Source organism: Ostrea edulis, chromosome 6, assembly GCF_947568905.1.
Source record: "Ostrea edulis chromosome 6, xbOstEdul1.1, whole genome shotgun sequence".
Lineage (NCBI taxonomy): Eukaryota > Metazoa > Mollusca > Bivalvia > Ostreida > Ostreidae > Ostrea > Ostrea edulis.
The window spans coordinates 90994380-91012756 of record NC_079169.1 but is presented as its reverse complement, the minus strand read 5'-3'; the positions used below and the strand labels follow the sequence as shown (position 1 = coordinate 91012756).

At 38.0% G+C, this 18377-nt stretch overlaps 3 protein-coding genes and 1 long non-coding RNA gene across 6 annotated transcripts; 2 read left to right on the top strand and 2 right to left on the bottom strand.

Moving 5' to 3' along the window:
- Window positions 1-3026: 3026 nt before the first annotated feature.
- On the bottom strand, window positions 3027-4799 carry LOC125647419 (uncharacterized). The gene has a single exon (XM_048874097.2). It carries the CDS (start codon window positions 4797-4799, stop codon window positions 3027-3029), a length of 1773 nt encoding a protein of 590 aa, XP_048730054.2.
- Window positions 4800-5102: 303 nt separating this feature from the next.
- Window positions 5103-6938, top strand: LOC125647420 (E3 ubiquitin-protein ligase TRIM71-like). Its single transcript, XM_048874098.2, has one exon. The coding sequence runs from the start codon at window positions 5103-5105 to the stop codon at window positions 6936-6938; it is 1836 nt and encodes a 611-aa protein (XP_048730055.2).
- Window positions 6939-7067: 129 nt separating this feature from the next.
- On the bottom strand, window positions 7068-17646 carry LOC125646234 (alpha-glucosidase-like). 3 transcript variants are annotated; one of them, XM_048872434.2, is made up of 12 exons: window positions 17528-17646; window positions 16170-16259; window positions 13123-13436; window positions 12139-12318; window positions 10163-10299; window positions 9719-9847; window positions 9137-9256; window positions 8817-8914; window positions 8210-8405; window positions 7808-8089; window positions 7561-7712; window positions 7068-7449 (listed from the first exon to the last, which is right to left on the bottom strand). In XM_048872434.2, the coding sequence occupies exons 2-12, from the start codon at window positions 16256-16258 to the stop codon at window positions 7239-7241; spliced, it is 1908 nt and encodes a 635-aa protein (XP_048728391.2). In that variant the 5' UTR covers window position 16259; window positions 17528-17646; the 3' UTR covers window positions 7068-7238. The 3 variants fall into 3 exon arrangements, with proteins under 3 accessions (XP_048728391.2, XP_048728390.2, XP_048728393.2); XM_048872433.2 differs by having other exon boundaries at window positions 17457-17542; XM_048872436.2 differs by lacking the exon at window positions 17528-17646 and adding an exon at window positions 17457-17511 and having other exon boundaries at window positions 13853-16259.
- Window positions 7975-8547, top strand: LOC130047468 (uncharacterized). Its single transcript, XR_008796362.1, has 2 exons — window positions 7975-8114; window positions 8199-8547. It is a non-coding gene; the product is annotated as an uncharacterized LOC130047468 (long non-coding RNA).
- Window positions 17647-18377: the final 731 nt, after the last annotated feature.

Here is an 18377-nt window from a genome sequence, read left to right as displayed (position 1 = left end):
CGACAAAATCTTTTGATTTAACAAATCACTTTTATTTGGAGATTTATTTTTTTTTTAAAATACATTTTTTCCAAAAAACCCTTAAATTTTGTGTCATTTTATTAATTTCACCTCATTAAAAATGACAGAAAATAGTAAAAATGACTGCATAGGAAACATATTTCAAGCCCTGTAAAATCTAGGAGCTTGGAACCGGGGGCTTTGCCCTCTGGGCCCCCAGCCTCATAAAGTTGCGTCCCCTAACCGCAATTCCTGGATCCGTCCCTGATTATGTTGACTTGTCAAAATAGTATGTCGAATTGTTAGAATATTAATTATGCAGACTTCTCAGATCGTTATGGTGCACGTTGTTAATCTGCTGGCACATTTTGGGCGTGAAAACATTTTCAGTTACTTTTTATATTTTTGTAATATTTCTCAAGTGAACAAAATCATCCGACAAATCGACATAATATATTAACTCAGCTGACGAGTCGACACAATGAAATATGCCTCCATATTTTGGAGTTAACACACACGCGCACGCGCACTCACACGCAGTTAACTATTGCGTGGCTTTGAAGTTGGATCGAAAACCATGGTACCACACTCTTCACTTAAATTCCGGAATGATGCGGCTACCAGCCCAATATTCACTTACATAACTATACAGAGAATACGATTAAAAAATTCGTACATTAAACTTTTTACTCACTCAGATCCCCATATCATATGATTTTTGCTACACCCCTGGGAGGGAGGGATGTTACATTTGTTTAGTGGAATATGTGTCTTGGTTTCCTCCCATGCAGGTCCATTTTGAGAACATCCATCCCAAACTTTGTAACAATTGGAATTGCCAAGCAGAAACGTCACTTTTTAGGTACCTTTCGGGATCAACTAATTCGCCCGACCTACCTCTGGCCGGTTCGATATCGATGATTACTAGTAAAAGCAATACATGGTGTGTTCAACAGCATCCTATAACGATAATCTGATCCTCGCCCCCGCCACTCCATTTTACAGTTCGTTCTGGGGACTGAATAACGAAGGGCAACAATAATACTGCAAACGGTGCAACATACGCCCGCTGGACCTGTATAAGCACATTATACACTCTGAATTGATATCATTCACATTTCGAATAGAAAAGCCTTAAAGTAGGTCATGGTGCACCAATCTGTCTTACATGTGAATTGATTACGTATTTCTCTGAGAGGGAGGTTGTGACAAAATGTCAGGGCAATACCTGTATTCATAGTGAAAAAAAAGAAATGGAAAACTGTCTGACCTACTTTTACCCTTACAGTAGGCCACAGTGCACCAATCCAGCTGAAATGCAAACAGAACTTGTATTCCATCGAGAGGAAGCTTGCGACTAAGTTTCAGGGGAAAATAAGGTTTTTCTACTAAGTGATACTACGACCTTGACTTTTGACCTTGAGAAACAATAGGCATCCTCTGCTTGGCATAAGGTGTATGTGTACCCAATCTTATTAAAATTAGATCTTCCATCCGCTCCCCGGTTTTCGGTACGTCGTGTGTAACACGGGACGTATCGAAAACCGGTGAGCGGATGGAAAATCTAATTCTAATTAGATTGATGTGTACCATGTTTGACGGTCCTAGCCTCAACGGTTCGGTCTGTATCCTGTCTACAAGGTTTTCCTACTAAGTGATACTACGTCATTGAACCTTTAACCTATAGTACATAAGGTATCCTCCACTTGGCATGAGGAGTATGTGTACCAAGTTTGACAGTCCTAACCCTGATAGTTAGAACCGTATTCTGTCTACATCGTTTTCCTATTAACTGATACTACGACCTTGACCTTGAAAAACAATAGGTATCTTCCACTCATCATGGTGATCAAATGTACCAAGTTGTAAGATCCTTGAACTTACGGTTCATTCTGCATCTTGCCTACAAGGTCCGGACAAACGGAAAACGCCATACCATAAAACGCCCCGTCTTTGACGCGCGTTTAAAACAAAGTGGTGGGGGAGAGGACCAGACTACCTACATGTATCACACGAGTTTAGTCATGAGCAAGCAAATCAAATCTTTGAAAATCATATTTGAGAAACCGGTACAAAGAAATATTCGTGGTTTTGCACGAACTTTCAAATGATATTTTCAGCGAAGGTGTGGTTTAAAATAACCTTTTATTTTTGTATAAACTTGAGTAAATTGGTTTTAATTTTCATTCAGAATTACAAGACGAATCCTACATATTCGTAAATCAAGGAAATACACATATTAAGCTGAAGCACTCCCTTAATTTGATTTTGAGTTCTACGGATAGCGTTTTCAATGATTAGGTGATATGCAAAATACTTCTAATTCTAGTGGTAACTAACTCTCACGAACTCATTACTGGACAAACTTCTGTTAACATGTCATATTTTCGGTATATAAGCATAATTTTTATTGATTTCCAAGGCTCATGTTTGGAACAAATGAAATCTGCCATTATTTTGTGCGAGAAGTAAACCTTTGACTTCGAAGATTGGAACCTCCTGGTCGTTTGTGAAAACAAATCTTATTTAGGCTGATGACCTGCATGATTAGGCTTTCTCTACTTTATAAATTATATAATATTTGAAAATGATGGAGAGAAATAAAACGCACCGTTTCAGTTTCTTTCTGCATTGAAGTTAATACATGTTGAATTTTAAATTACAATTTGACTTTTATCAAGTCATTCAATTTGCTACAATTTTCGAAAACCGCAAAGTAGCAAGGAATATAAATATGAAATACATGTATAACAATTCAACAATCCACAAAGTGCATGTATAATCCACAGGCTCTCAACGTTTTAAATATCTATAATGAAAGAAACGTCTTTTTCTAAGCAATCGATAGTTTGTTTACAGGAAGACAATTTTTTAAACGTTGAGAGCCTGTCGTGCAATCGTAGCAAAAATTAAAGGTAACATACATGTAGCATCACCCAAGTAGACTGGAATAAAGAAGTGCATGTATAGAATTTAACAACAGGCGTCTATACGCCAAACTTCTGAACTCATTTCTATGACGATGATCAATTGTAATTGTTCTCGGATTGATTCTTGAAAGCATCGTCCAGATTCATGAGGTACATATTTCCGTTCGAACTACCAACCCAAAGGCGATTCTTCTCGTCCACTGCCAAAGCCCACGGGGAGTAGAATCGCTCCATTTCATTTTCCACAAATTTTAGGAAATTTCCCTCTGGGCTTACAACATGAATGACGTAATTTCTGGCATCAGAAATGAACACGTTGCTGTCTTTATCGCATGCAATACCTTGGGCAGCCAACAGCCTTGGGTACTTGGGACAGATATTTCCGGTGTAGGAGAAATTTTCTTTGCCATCTCGATTCAAGCAGACGACACGATCAGAAACTTCCAAGAAATCAATTACCACGAGATCTCCGTGAAGACGATTTTCAATTATCTTGTACGGTCTTGAGAAAATTCTGTTGCCCTTGTAAAACTCTATTTTCTTGAGAATGCGGCCGGAATAAGATAAGGTATATACTGCACGCGAGCTCTTCTCAGTGATTTTGCTGATGTCACTTTCAACTACAGTGACAAGAATCTCCCCATTAGTTGATTTACTGAGACCAATTGGAAACAAAGGGTTCAAATCGGTAAATGTCGTTATCCTTCCGTCGGAGTGCACCATTTTAATAGAACTCTTTCCTACGAAAGTGACGAGAGTCACCTTTTGGTTAAACGAACACAAGTCATTCACAACATGTGGCAAATTTATAGATTCAGAGATGACAAGTTTTAGACCGTCATTAATTTTCACACGTTGAATTCCTTGAGCAGTCCCGGGATCACGAATCATCGCTGTATTGTCGTTTACCATGGAAACTGCGCTTATCCCAGTCCTACAGATCTGATATCCGTTAAAGCTCTCGGACGAGCTTTCATACAGCTTCGTCATATCTACAACCTCAGTCTCATACGTCTTTGACCCAATTCCAATCATCTTCTGCAGAGTTTTCGCCTCTACTTCACCTTTGTAGAAAGCAATATGATTCACATGAGGAAGTTTGGGAGTTTGCAATAAAGCTCGTGCATTTTCAAGCCTCTCGTTGGATTCATAGATGTATTTAAAAGAACCCATTGGTCCGTCTTCGCATTTTTTCACAGCATCTATCACCGATTTTGTGACCGAGTCAAAAGCACGTTTTGAATTCATGATGTTTGTTTCATTTTGATTGTGAACGGATTTCAGTTCATCTGTTATATTCCCTGTTAGTCTACGTGCTTCATTCTCAACCTTGTTTGAAATGCTGTTCAAAATAGCCAAAGCATCTGCCAGTTCTCTCTCCGATTCACAGTGCCTCTGCATGCAAATATTAGAATTCTCCTTCAACAAGGGTATGGATTCTTCCTTCAGATTTATAATATCCTTGAATATCTTTTCTTTTCCATTTTCTATAAAATCTTCTAATTTTAAAAAATCATGAAGCTTGTGCGGACCAACCACACAACTGGCACAAATGGGTTGGTAGCAAGTGTTGCAATGAAACTGATATTCTTCTTCTTTATGTTGATCACAAATCGGGCCCCTTCCACCTTTATTTCTGGTTTTCGCTCTGACCCCGCGCTCCCGCGCATCCCTGACCTCTTTCGTTGTCACAATCTTGTGAGTTCTCGTTGCCTTTCCTCTCTGATGAGTTGCCTTACACGAGTCGCACAGTGTTTCTTCACAGTCTAAACATGTCCAACTGGAACTTATATTGTGGAATCTCAGACATAAGTCGCATTTGCAGACTGGGGATTTAGTTTCTGGAGATTTCGGTATTTTTCCTGCCATAATGAATCGTTGAATCAATATTTAAGAAGACACATTTTTATAAGTACACACAATCGAGGATTTTAAAAAAGTTTTAATTTTACCTACATTTCATGACCATTGACTGTAAAACACAGACTTTCGGGAGCTCGTGATTAAAAACAAAAGGACAAGGAAACCTTACACCGGCACCTAGTTAACGACGAATATAAACTCCGAGACAGCTTGTTGGTAACGTATAATACAGTTTTCAGGGTGATATTGAAAAGTGTAAGGGTGAATGGAAACTCGTCATTCATGAGACTAGCTTATCGTCATATCAATATGGATTCACAAGAAGACAGTGTGAGTTTAGAGAAAAGTATTGTAAGCAACTCGAAGATATCTCAACATTGTGAAAACTGTCAACGCAACATCAAAATGAAATGGAATTGTACGAATTGTAAGAAGATTTTGTGTTACAACTGCAAATTTTTGCACTCAAAGAGCAAATCGACGAAAGCTCACGTGATTGTAGAAGTACGAACCTTCGGCAAAGGTACTAATGACCTGAAACCAAAACATTCAAGTTCGCCAGCGTTTCATCCGGGACCTCCTACCAACCGCTCGCCAAGTGTAGGGAGTTCCATAACAAGTTCAAGGATAAGAGAAACCTGCAAGGACCATGACGAGGTTTTGCTCTTTCACTGCAACACATGCTCAAAACCAATTTGTAGTGATTGTATATTGGGCACACATAAAACGCATGACTTGATCAAGTTAGAAATGTACATAAAAACCGAAAAACTCCATTTACTACAAGAGGTGTCGGAAGTCAAGAAAACTCATCTTTTGGAGTTGAAGGCATTGCTTCAAAACTGTACTTCTAGAAGAAAGGCTTCTGAGATTGGACTGAATGATGCTTACGCTGAATTGAACGAACACGTAGAAAAGCTTATTACAGACGTCAAGAATGTAGCGGACGGCATTGCCGACGACTTTAAGAGTCTTCACACTAAGAACGAATCAGAAATAGACAAAACGCAAAAACAGATTCATGAGGCATTAGCCATTGTTAACGAAGCTATTTCTTTGTGTGAAAATAATTTACATGCATCTGTTTATCAGGTTTACCAGGCCAAAGAAAAACTGCTTCATTTAAATGAAGGAATGATATTGCCAAAGGAGCCCAAAGTTCTTCCGATTGAATTTGCGAAAGGGCATATCAATAGATCTCTTCTTGGTAAAATGATTTGTACAAGCATTGTCAAAGATGAAGATGTAGAAGAGAAGGCGGATACAATCGAGGAACCAGTTAGACCAAAAAGCAACTTACCAAAGATCCCAAACGATGAAATGGATAGATACAACCTGTACAAGGTCGGCATAAGTTGTCTGTCTGTTGGCACTGACCAATCTATCACTGTACGAGATTCATATACAGCCAAAGGGATTCAGAAGATCTTTATCAAACAAGGCCGGAAACTTGACGTCAATGAACCTGTGGAGTTTGATAAGTACGTCACAGATATTTGCTGCTACGATACGAAAAGCACTTTGATAACTTTTGTGAATACGGGTGCTATCAAAATCGCCAATCACAACGGCAAGATTGCGACTTTTACGGATTTATCTCCTTTGTTCCCAATCAGCTTATGGAAGACTTCAAACGGATCCATTCTAGTGTCTGTCGTGGAGAGTGATGAGCTGGAGACAACGGAAGACAGCACCCGTGCTATTTACATTCTATCCTTTACTGGACGAATTCTGAAGAAGGTGGAATATTTTAAAGGAAAGCGAACGTTAAACAGACCCTATAGAGCTTTAGAGAATAGTAAAGGCGACATCGTCGTTATAGATTTCATAGACATTGACGACAGAGTAATTTGGATGAAGAAAGATGGTGAAGAGATTTGTTCCTATAGAGGACACGTCTCTCCCAAATATCCTAGACTTATGGCGGCTCAAGGATTGGCGTGTGATAAAAATAACAATGTCTACATATCGGATGCTCGAAACAACGTCATACATGTCGTAGACGGAACTGGAAAATTCATCCGTTTCATTGAGAACGACTTAGAAAGATTTTTCTCCCCTTGGGCGCTGTGTGTCGATGATAACAAGCTGTGGATCGGGACTTCTAATGGCCGTCTCTACCGCACATTTATTACAATCAAATAACATATATGCAGCAAAACTTTTGGTTGAATCACGTATCTGGGATCATATACAATTTTTCTAATCAAAGTACTACACGTACCTGGAAAAATATTAGCATATGTAATAGGGAACAGATCAAGAAAGAGAAAGTGAAGTGATTCATTAGTTTATTGACATTTGTAACAAAAACAGACTTCCTTAATCCGACAGAAATCTAAATGGAAGCATTGCTTTTATTCATTGAATTCTTGGTTATGTATCGGTACATAGATTTACTCTTGGTTACGCAGTATTGAAAATTAAAAAGTTCAATAAAGAGAATCAGAGTTCCTTAGCAACGAAATCCCAAGAGACCACTACCCCTTGCATAGGTCCCAAAGTAAGGTCGCTGGTATCTACATCAATGTCTGAATCAAAACTCTCTGATCCGCCCGTGGTCAAGTCAAAAGATGCTGTACTTTGTATTGTGCTGTGAAATTTAGTGTAGTCACGTTTTTGAGGTACGCTTGCAAAATTGATTGCCACCAAATAACTGCAATAAAGATATAAAAAAAAAGGTTACATTGTTAATCATCATTGATCGGGAAATGAGCAGATTGGCTTGTTGCCATGTTTTAGTTGATACGTTTTAGTAGATACTCACCCTTTCTTTCCGTCAAATTCTCGAACAAAAGAGAACACGTTATCATCGACTGCTGCTGGGTAATATTCTCCAATACGGAAGGTGTCTTCTTTTCTTAAAGTGGTGAGATTTTTGAAAAATGAAAGAAGGGAATCTCCTTTTGCACTCTGATTCTGTAATGATATTTGTGGAGCATGTGAGGTACGAATATTGGTTTTGTTCAGTATGTAGCATTCCTTTATAACCAGAAATGTTTTCTGTTAAATACCTTAACGTTGTTCGTTTGATGGTCTGCACCTAGTGGTAACCAAGGCATTGATGAATTGGTGAATCCTCCATTGGGCGTGTCGTCCCACTGCATCAGTCCCCTCATCGGTTGAAGTCGTGACGTGTTGCTGGATGGTGTGAGTGTTGCAAGGTCCATCATGTTGATCTCGTCACCATAGTAAAGAACAGGGGTTCCAGGCAAGAGCATTGTCAGCATGGCAAAGGAGCGAATAAAGCTTTCATTGTGATTGGATGCAAATCTCTCTGTTGTTTCATCACCAAACTGAAAATAGTAAAAACAATATTAGGTAGGTAGCATGATTGCAAGTACATGTTCACGAATGATTACCAAATATGAGATTTTTTATAAATTAGACTTCCAATTTTCAAAGCAATGACTTACCAGCCAGGTTGGCCAGCGACCAGAGGGTAGATTGTTCATCCAATCACTGACGTATTTGCCGATACATTTACCACCACAGTTTGAGGGAAACGATCTTTTTCTGATGGGCAGCTGAACACCATCTCTTTGGAAATGGCCATAATATTTCACCATATCTTTAACACTGGATGTGGGGTCTGGATCTGCCATGAGAACTCTGTAATGGATACCAGAAAAATGTCGGGATCAGTGTTATGAATTCATAAAATCAAAACAAAACGCCGACTGTCTGAACATTGTATATATATGTACTGTGATGTGAGTTAGATTGGTACATAGTAAATGTATGCTTGATTTTATATTGTTTTACGTCCCTTTCGAGAATATTTCACTCATATGGAGACGTCACCACTGCCGGTGAAGGGCTGCAAAATTTAGGCCTATGCTCGGCGCTTATGGCCATTGAATAGGGAGGGTTCTTTATCATTCCACACCTGCTGCGACACGGGACCTGGGTTTTTGCGGTCTCATCCGAAGGATCAAGCATGGGGGTACTGAGGACCTATTCTAACCGGATCCCCACGGGATTCATAGTAAATGTAATATATATTCTAGTTATCGATCTTGCCTATTCATGTGTTCATCCATTGTCGTACGCCATCTTGCAAACATGTCGTAAATTTCTGGGAGGTTCTTTGTGTACTTATGGTCGTAGTCCCCATAATCCTGAAACGAACAAAACGTGTCAAAGTTAATATTTATATACATGTACTCCTGAAACGAATAAAACCTGCCAAATTAAAACACAATATCAAAAGTAATGATAATAATCATGATTAATCAACAACAACAAAAGCAAACAACAATATATACCATTTATTTATCGATCCATCATCAATAATACTAAATCAAATCTTCTACACGGTAGCTAGAGAATAATAAACTTACGTCCCCATCTGCGTATTGAAGTTTGGGTTCATCGCGCAGGTCATAGTCTTCAAACATATAGGCGCTGTTTCTTATGTAGAAGCCATCCACCGATTTATTCAACCAATAAACTAGGATTTCCTGGAATCGCATGGTAATTCGTGCATCAGGTCATCATTAAAAATATTTTTGTTTGATGTACTCCGACCCACACTTTTCAAGATGGGTAGGTAGGTAGTTTTTTTTTTTTTTTTTTTTTGCAGTATCGAAAAAATTGATTATTGTCATAAAAACGCAGACTTAGAAATTTATTGATGTTTTCATTAAACATTGGACAAGACAGATTTAATAATTATTGGTATAAAACATTCATCAAAAAAGTTTCTTAGAGAATATAAAACTTCAAAATGAAACAATGTCTATTTCCCTGGAAACCAAATTTTAAAAAAATTAAAAGTACTGAAAAAAATGATTGGGTAGGGGCGATTTTCACGGGTCGGTCGGAGAACATCAAACAAATCAATTTTTATTTTTGGCCTCATAAATGAATTTTTATATCTTTGATTCGTATATAACATAAAGAAATGATATAAGCAGACGCACATTAAGCTTTTCCTTGACCTGTGGGCTGCGCACGTTGAGGTCAGGTTGATTGTGTAGGAACTGATGGAGATAGTGTTCTCCTGTTCGGACAGACGACTCGTTCCACGCACTTCCGCCATACATGGATTTCTACAGATGTAAAATACAGCTAAATTTCTACTCAGTCAGCAGAGATCACAAATCAGGGTGAATTTTGTTTTAGGTTTGGCGCACACTTATACAGTGGTCCAAAAATCATGTGAAATCAGAAACAACAGCAACAAATATCGCTGATTAACGTAAATGCGACTTTCATACCCACTTCCGTACTTTGGTTCTTTGGGAAAAAAAATTTGACCAGAAGTGCACTGCCATGATTGATATCATCGACAAAATATACAAATGAAACTAAATTTAACTTTGATTATTTAAATTCTAGTCCTGAATTAACTTTATTCCACTAACCCAATTTGTCGGCGTGTCTGTCCACACATACACGTTCCGGTAAGAATCATTTCTATATTTAGCTTCCTGACTCCACCTGAACCAGTCACTTTGGTCGCTGGTGTGGGTTGGTATAAAATCTAATATGATTTTCAACCCTGCAAATCAAATATACCAAGAATGAGGAAAGATTCGATGGTAACATACTGGTACATTGTATAAACACGGAACATCTGTGTGTCGTGCCCTACATGCGAGAATCTTACACTCTGATTGAAATCTCACTGTACAGCGCCGTCCTTCGTTATATTCAGGAAAGGAGATCATCTGATGCTAATTGTCAGTGGCAGAATGGCGATGAAAGTCGAGACTAACTTTTTGATCGAGAACTTGCTGTGATTAACACCATAACTGTTGTTACAACACCTAACGACGGAATCTAGGGGTTCTCTGATGGTTATTGTTTAATCCAGTTTTCCATTTGGTAACTTGAACAGTGATACGGTATCCGATTTTTCGTTCGGTGTCTATTCTTAATGAAAAAGTGAAGATAACGAACAGTATACAGTTATTGACTGGGTTCGAGGACAACAGCTGTTTTGTTTGACCCAAGAATGGGTCTGTTGCCCGAAGCTGTAGGCTGAGGGCAACCGATCCGTTCGAGGGTCAAACAAAACAGCTGTTGTCCGAGGACCCAGTTAATAACTGTTTTGTTATACACCTTCAGTTTTTAGGTTGTTTTTACTAGATGCACATGGTTTGTTGACTTTAAACGGATCGACAGTGTGATTGCGTACATTTATCACCGATTCCACTAGTTTAAAAGAAAACATACCCAATACCCTAATTGATAATTATATTTTTCGTGAATCTGCTCTGCTTTTCATCTTATAAATTCCATATTTCATCATCAGTCAAATCAGTGAACCTCGCCATTACGTAAACAAATCAGCAAACCAAGAATCATGTGACTTGCGTATAACCGCTTTAACACGAATAAAATAAAAATAAGTAAACTTCATCTTAATATACAATTGATTCTAGAAAATGATGAAGATATATTTTTTAATGTTCTTGCTGTCCCTACTTTGAAAATTTAATTGAACTTCATCTTCCGTTGCTGTCGCAAAATGGTCACCCGTCATTTCTCTTTATCCAAACGGCACGAAAAAATGACTCGAGTTAGCGCCATATGACGTCATCGGTCAACAGTCATTTATAACAGTCGATTTTAACAGTTCCCGGTCCAACAGTCGCCAGAACAGTCGAAATGTTGGACTTATTTTTGTAAGGAGTTATATAGGAACTGTTTTATAGGGGTATAACAATGATCAATCATGAATCCTATAAAAAATATAAAATTAAGAGTAGGGCAAACATGGTCCCCTGAACACAACACAGGTGGAATTAGGTGCCTAGGAGAAGTAAACACCCCCTGTTGACCGGTCACACCCGCCATTAACCCTATATCTTGATGAGGTAAACGGAGTAAACCGTAGTCAAAATTAGTATGTAAAGAACGGCTTAACAATTGGTATGAAATGCATCAAACAGCATTCGACCTATAAGTTGTGTTTGTAATTTAGATCGTTATAACTACCATAGAAATCGCAAAATGCTGACATTAATATCTGATTTTCTAATCGGTAATTAGGAAGTGATACCCGATTTTTCAATTGACAACTTTTAACTTATAACAGGTGCTCTTGAACATGTCTTGTAATTTCAGAATTTTTTTTTAAAAACTCAGAAGTTTCGTTTGTTTTTAATGTTATCTACCCACGACACGGAATCTCCATTATTAAGGTCATACATACGTTAGACCCGTGACTTTGCACTTGGTGAAGGAACAGTCACTATACCTAGTAAGTTAAACGCAGTAGGTATGATGCGACGTAGGGATCGAGAATCCAAACCAGGCCTGATCCGGATTGCGAAACTTAGCTGTAAATAGCATAAACATGAAATACTTTTCGTGAAGAGAATTAGTCTCTTACCTTTTTCATGAGCTTGTGTGATTAATCTGTTCAAAGCTTGATCCCCGCCCACAGCATCGTCTATCTTCATATGATTCATCAAATGAAAATCACCATCACTTCCATCGTCTTCATAGCTCGGACTCAGGGATATAACACCAACACCCAGATCCTTAATATAGTCCAGCTTAGAGGTCACCCCTGTAAAACAAAATAAAGATCAATAAAGGGCTAGGTCGGATCAGTCATCAGTCAGAGAGTTCTAGAGGTTCACAGCCATGAGATCCATAATCAGAAAGTTCTAAAGCAGTATTTACTAATACAAACGAGTAAAGCCTAGAATCTCTGGATTTGTTGAAGAAAATTCTTGAGTCCTGTCAACACCAGTGAAACTTCTTCACATGATGTGAAAATCAATACATTCCAATTTCCATGTTGAAATTGTCACAATCAAGGAATTCAAATTCCTGTTCATTATACTGATTCAATTATTGAGAAGTGTTACATAGATGACGAGAAAGTATGGGTGCCATATTTGAACCAATCTGATTTTGCGTATTGCTACATTACAAAACATAAATAATTTATCAAAGTTCAATGAACACAATTGGTTGTGGTCCCTGCATGGCAACATCAAAACTCTAAACAAAATAATGATTTTTTTCTTACATGTCGAAAGGAAATGGCTGAAAATTAACTTATTTTGACATATATTAATCCGGAATCGTTGACAGTTTCAAATGTCATTTACAATTTGGGCCAAATCATACTATTAAATACCTTTGTTCTTTTATTGCTAAATGGGGATCCTACTTGATTGATTTGCAATAGAGCATCAGACAAGAAAAGTGCCAGATGCGAAGTTGTTCCAAAGTTGTATATACATGTATGTTGAAATACAACAATATGATATTGCTAGAAAATTTAATGGAGGGAGTGTTAAAATAGCGCTGCACATTTATATCATGCATTTATCACAATGAGTGTCGGAAAAATCCAATTTACCATCCAAGTCACCAACGCCGTTCCCGTCACTGTCCTTGAAACTGCGGACGTAAATCCTGTATACAACCTCGTTCTGCCACCAGGTTCTGGAGTCTGGAGATTTACACTTAGGGTAGATCAACACGAGGGCCACCACCGTGATGATCAGCGCCAGCCAGCCCAGGAGAATGATAGAGATACAAATCATGCGCAGACGTCTCCAGAAGGGTTTGGATGAATGCTGCAAGAGCTCCTCTTTTCCCATTCCCCGAAAAGGGGCGACACTGGTCGCGGTGTTATTGTCCGAAAGTTTGACATCGATGTCGTCTGGTGATCTGTGACGAAATCAGAAATCTGTTTGAAACATGAATACATCTGTGGAAATTTGGTTCATATCTCGACAGCAATCAATCTAATTAAAAAAAGATGTTAGATCCGCTCGCGTACTCGCGTACATAACATTAGATCTGCTCACGAGTACGCGAGCGGATCTAACATCTAATTTTAATTAGATTGGACAGCAATCTGATTACAACCAGATTTTGGATCCGCTCCAATATTCTGATGTTGTTAATACATGAATGGTTTTAATCAGATTGACCTCTACAGGTTAGAAAACAAATTCAAACGTGATTGCCTGAAATCGAATGCTTAATTAGAAATATATATCTACATGTAGTCCCCCATCTTCGCTATATTCCAAACACACCTAGGTTATTAAAAGGAGCAAGTATGCAAAGAAAATACTTACAAACTTTCTTCGTTAGAAAACTTGACAGTGGATATCTCAGTCATGTTTGAAGACGGTGCAGGATAAAATGTCCCCGTCTGTCGATTTATCTTTTAAACAAGGCAAACAATCCCTTCGAAACCCAAAAATGTCCCCGATGTCTGTGTTTAAAAACTTCAGGAAAATTGTGTGCTGCAGTATACATAAGGTGTACATACTCTATATACCTATTTGCCGCGGTCAGTGGGTGTACGTCAAACGTTAGACATTTAGACTATGACCCGAGTTATGACGGAATATACACAAAATATTGATACCCCTGATAAAGGCTCCGGAGATGACAGTTTGTACACACAAGAAACCTGGGCTGCACTCTGACGTCATTAGCAAATGTCTAACTGAATCCTGTACTCCAAAGTGGTGTTCAAAATATTTTCTCGTTGCATTCAATATATTTTGGTGGGATTCTAAATGTTCCCTTTTTGCACTTACAAGAACGTGTATTTAGTGCTTTAAGGTTTAGTGATACAAATGAAATTGCGATAACTTAATATCACATAATATTATTCCGATAACGTCAGTTGAGCTATGAACAAAAATATAATTTACTTCACAACGTTTAAAGGGGTATGAACACGGTTTGAGCTTAAAAAAAAAAAAAAAAAAAAATTAAAAAAATTCCATTTTTTTGACAATGCTTAACTAAGGTGTTTCTAATGGTCAGCATACATGTGAATATCAGTTGTTGAGTTAGATGAGAGATACAGAGCCCACAATTCTTTGTTATGTAAACAAGGTTCGTGTCATGATTTTGTTTACATAGGTTAAATATACTAGTAAAAGTTTCGTTTAAAGCAGATTTTTTCAATTTACAAGTTAATTCTGAACACAATTAAACACATTCTAGTGTTTGGCACATCTCATTTTGTTTTAAACACGCTATTTTCTATTAAGTCATCTATATGTAAACAAAAACATGGCACGAGCCTTGTTTACATAACAAAGCATTGAAAGTGATGTATCTCACTTGTAACTCAACAACTGACATTCAAATTTTGGTAGACCATTAGAAATATCTTAGTTACATGTAAGTATTATAAACACTGAAAATGGAAAAATAAGATTTGAAATTTTTTCCAATCAAATCGTGTCCATATCCCTTCAATTTTTGTCTTTACGTTCTAATTCATCTAGTCACTCAGATGAAATGTGGAATTCAAATCACTTTCATGTATAAATGTGAACTAAATCAATTTGCGTTTCACAAAGGAAAATGGTCCAGGTTGGTTCTATTCATAAAGAATGGGGGAGAAATTCAGTGATGGACCTAGGATCTTACGAAAGTGGGGGTGGCTAAATTTCTTGGCAAACAAAAATAAAAATACCAACAACAACAAAAAAAAAAAAAAAAGAAAAGAAAAAAAAAAACAAAAAAAACAAAACAAAAAACAATAGGAACCCCCCCCCCCCCCACTTAGAATAATTCAATTATCAGAATACACGGAACACACAGGATTTGGGATAAATGATTCTATAGGATTTATAGGAAAGCTCAGGTCAATGGGGGATATGAAATTGATATTTGTTACCTTTTATCTCAAACACTTTACGTATAAGTGGGTGGCCGATGCAATATTAATTGCTATAAATGAGTTAGAGATATTTTTAAATTTTTTTTACATATTGCCATTTTATAAAGACAGGTACGAAAATGCTGTCTAAGGTATGCAAAGTTGTGTCTGAGTGTAGAGGTTTATACATGTACGTAATGGAAGCCATGGGGTAATAGTATATAAACCCATTATTCTGAAATTATCCCATGGCCCCGTTACTTAATTAAATGTATCATAATGCAACCAAATTAAGCATCTACTTTTTTAAGATATAGACTTTAACGCTCCGAATAACTTTCCATGCAAAACAAGTCTTGTCCATTCCATAAGCACGAGTTTCCCAACAAGGACCTAAGCCCCTTGACTTTCAAGAGAAGGTGGGATGCAGAATGCATTTTGACAGCTTTTAAACCTGAATTCGTTTCCGATATTGTGACTAATGGATATTTTTACCGTATAAAAAAGTCATTTTCTATGTACATGTATATCTCACTAACTCTCTGAAAATTTAAAGTGCGTGCAGCCTACCATGGTAAACAGACAATAAAATACTAGAAACAGGTAAAACACAATGCCGTAATTTGAACACCTCCAGTTTTATCAACGTAATTGTCAACCATACTTATACAAAGTTGTTGGAGAATTCTATACCCAGCCAATGTTGCATAAACGCATTATCCTTGAACTGTTGAAGTAAATACAGAGAGAAAGATAGATATATTTACCTGACTTGGTGTTGGTTCTTCTCATCCGGGTAGCCGGCAGAGGAGGAGGGCTTGTAAGCCAGAGGCTCAATGTTATAGGACCCACTCATTCTAAAATCAATTTTAACTGATACTAGATGTTGTCATAAGACAGTAATACCCGCACGCAAGTGTTTACCTTTGAATATACCCTCCCTCATCCTTGTGTAACTAGCAAAGAAGACACTGTGACAATAGTCACTATTTAACATATAACCTATACCATATATATTTTTGCTACACATGTCAAGATACATTGAATATTCTACTGGGCAAGTGCCTCGGAGTCATCCAAACCCCTATTTCATAATTGTTGAAATATATTTTAAACAACTGAGGTCATAACCTCCACACCATACGTATTCCTGCTGCAAGATGCATTGAGTATTTTGATGGTCCCGGGGTCATCACAAACCCCATCAAAAATTTTAACTGTTCAAAGATTTTTAAAAAAGGGTTGCAATGAGCACCAGATTGTTGTTCGTTTGCCCCTCGAGGTAAAAAGAAAATTTCGAAAACTTATAAAGGACACCATCAATCATCTCCCATAAGATGATTTAGCTGCTGCATAAATTGTAAGAGGAGTTCTGGGAACCTGGTTTTTGTAGAAAAAAAATGTCGTTTCGACCCCCATTTGGCTCTAGGGTGAAAACCAATCTAATTCAAATCAGGCTTCTTAGATCCGCGCCGTATACTCTGCGTATTATAGCGACTGTGAGTGTATCCTAGGATCTGATTTTAATTAGATTGGGGTGAAAACGAAAATCCCGGAAGCGTATTGCTCATCTACAGGGCACCATTAAGAGATGATTTTGCTACTGCGTAGAGTTCTGGGAACCAGGTATGTAGATTTTATTTTGTTGATTCTTTTTAGAAAAAAATGTTTTTCTACCCCTATTTGGTTGGGCCCAGTGTGAAAATTAAAATTCCGAGACCCTATTGCACTCTACAGGACACCATCAATCACATTTAAAAAAGATTAATTGGTTACTGAAAGAAGACTGAGGAAGAAGATAGTGTGACAGACGGACGGACGAGGGTAACAACAATATACCCGAACTTTCGGTATAAAGTGCGGGTATGAAACTAGGACGAATGGAACAATAACACTTGACCAACAAAGAAACTCGCATCAGATTTGACCTACTTTGTTAAGAGTTATACTTTTAACTTTGATGTTATATTTATAATATGATAGTTGATCTCAGTGTTGGTAATTACAATTAACATTCGCACAAGACAACTACGGGATTCACGGACAGAACTTACCCTTTAGAGAAAAAAATGGCGTGAACAGGTAAACTCTCTCAATATATGCAAGGTATTTGAAGTTTATTTACCTGTTTCACCTGAAGGAGGAGATAACTGTCGCCGCTGTTAATCTTTGTACCGAATCACCTGGCTGGAAAAAATAGGTGTCGTCAGGGATCATTCTAGTAGACGAAAAATGGCTGTTCCGGGTTATTATAAATCGTGGTACACCCGACCTTTAATTCTTTTCTTTGTGACGGGTCATCCTATCGGTAACAAAGAATTCTTATTGTGGAGATGACACACGATAGGTGTTTGAAGCTTGCTTTCACGAAAAATCTTCAAGCCTGGTTTTTATTTTTCTAGAATAATTGTATCACCTGGGACATTGTAAGTTGTTTTAATGGCGTATTATATAGGCTAATATGTTCTATATTATCAAAAAATGTACAAACTTAACAGATTAGGATTAGCATACGAAATGTCAGTGGCGTAGCTTCCATTGAGGCAACCGAGGCAGCTGCCTCGGTAAAAAAAAACAACAACAAAACCCACCTTTTACGTTGTTAAAATGTCGATAGCTTCAGACCCCCTGCCTCGGTAATATTCGAACCCAAGCTACGCCTATGAATGTGTACAGTTGTTGTCAAGGACGCTCAAAGACAACCAAGACACAGGAAGACAGAAGAGGAGCTGAATAGCATGGTTATTCCCATGTGTATGCGGTGTCTCAGTGTTCAGACACTGTCAGTTTGGAGATCGTCCCAGACGCTGAAGGTGAGAGGACAGCGGCGACAAGCAGTGTGCAGCCATAGCGAGCGTCACGTGGTGGCTAGGAACCCGCACGGGCATCACATGGTGGATAGAGAGCCGCACAGCGACTCACAACGATGCCTAGCAAACCCCACAGCTACTCACAATGGGGTCCTGATTTGAAAT

Bases quoted from the DNA above. Each gene is read 5' to 3' on its own strand.
- LOC125647419 (XM_048874097.2), bottom strand. From the start codon at position 4,799: ATGGCAGGAAAAATACCGAAATCTCCAGAAACTAAATCCCCAGTCTGC.
- LOC125647420 (XM_048874098.2), top strand. From the start codon at position 5,103: ATGGATTCACAAGAAGACAGTGTGAGTTTAGAGAAAAGTATTGTAAGC.
- LOC125646234 (XM_048872434.2), bottom strand. From the start codon at position 16,258: ATGAGTGGGTCCTATAACATTGAGCCTCTGGCTTACAAGCCCTCCTCC. The intron at 13,437-16,169 runs GTAAATATATCT...ATTTCGTCACAG, and splicing joins AAGAACCAACACCAAGTCAG to ATCACCAGACGACATCGATG. The intron at 8,915-9,136 runs GTAAGTTTATTA...TGTTCGTTTCAG, and splicing joins TTCAATACGCAGATGGGGAC to GATTATGGGGACTACGACCA.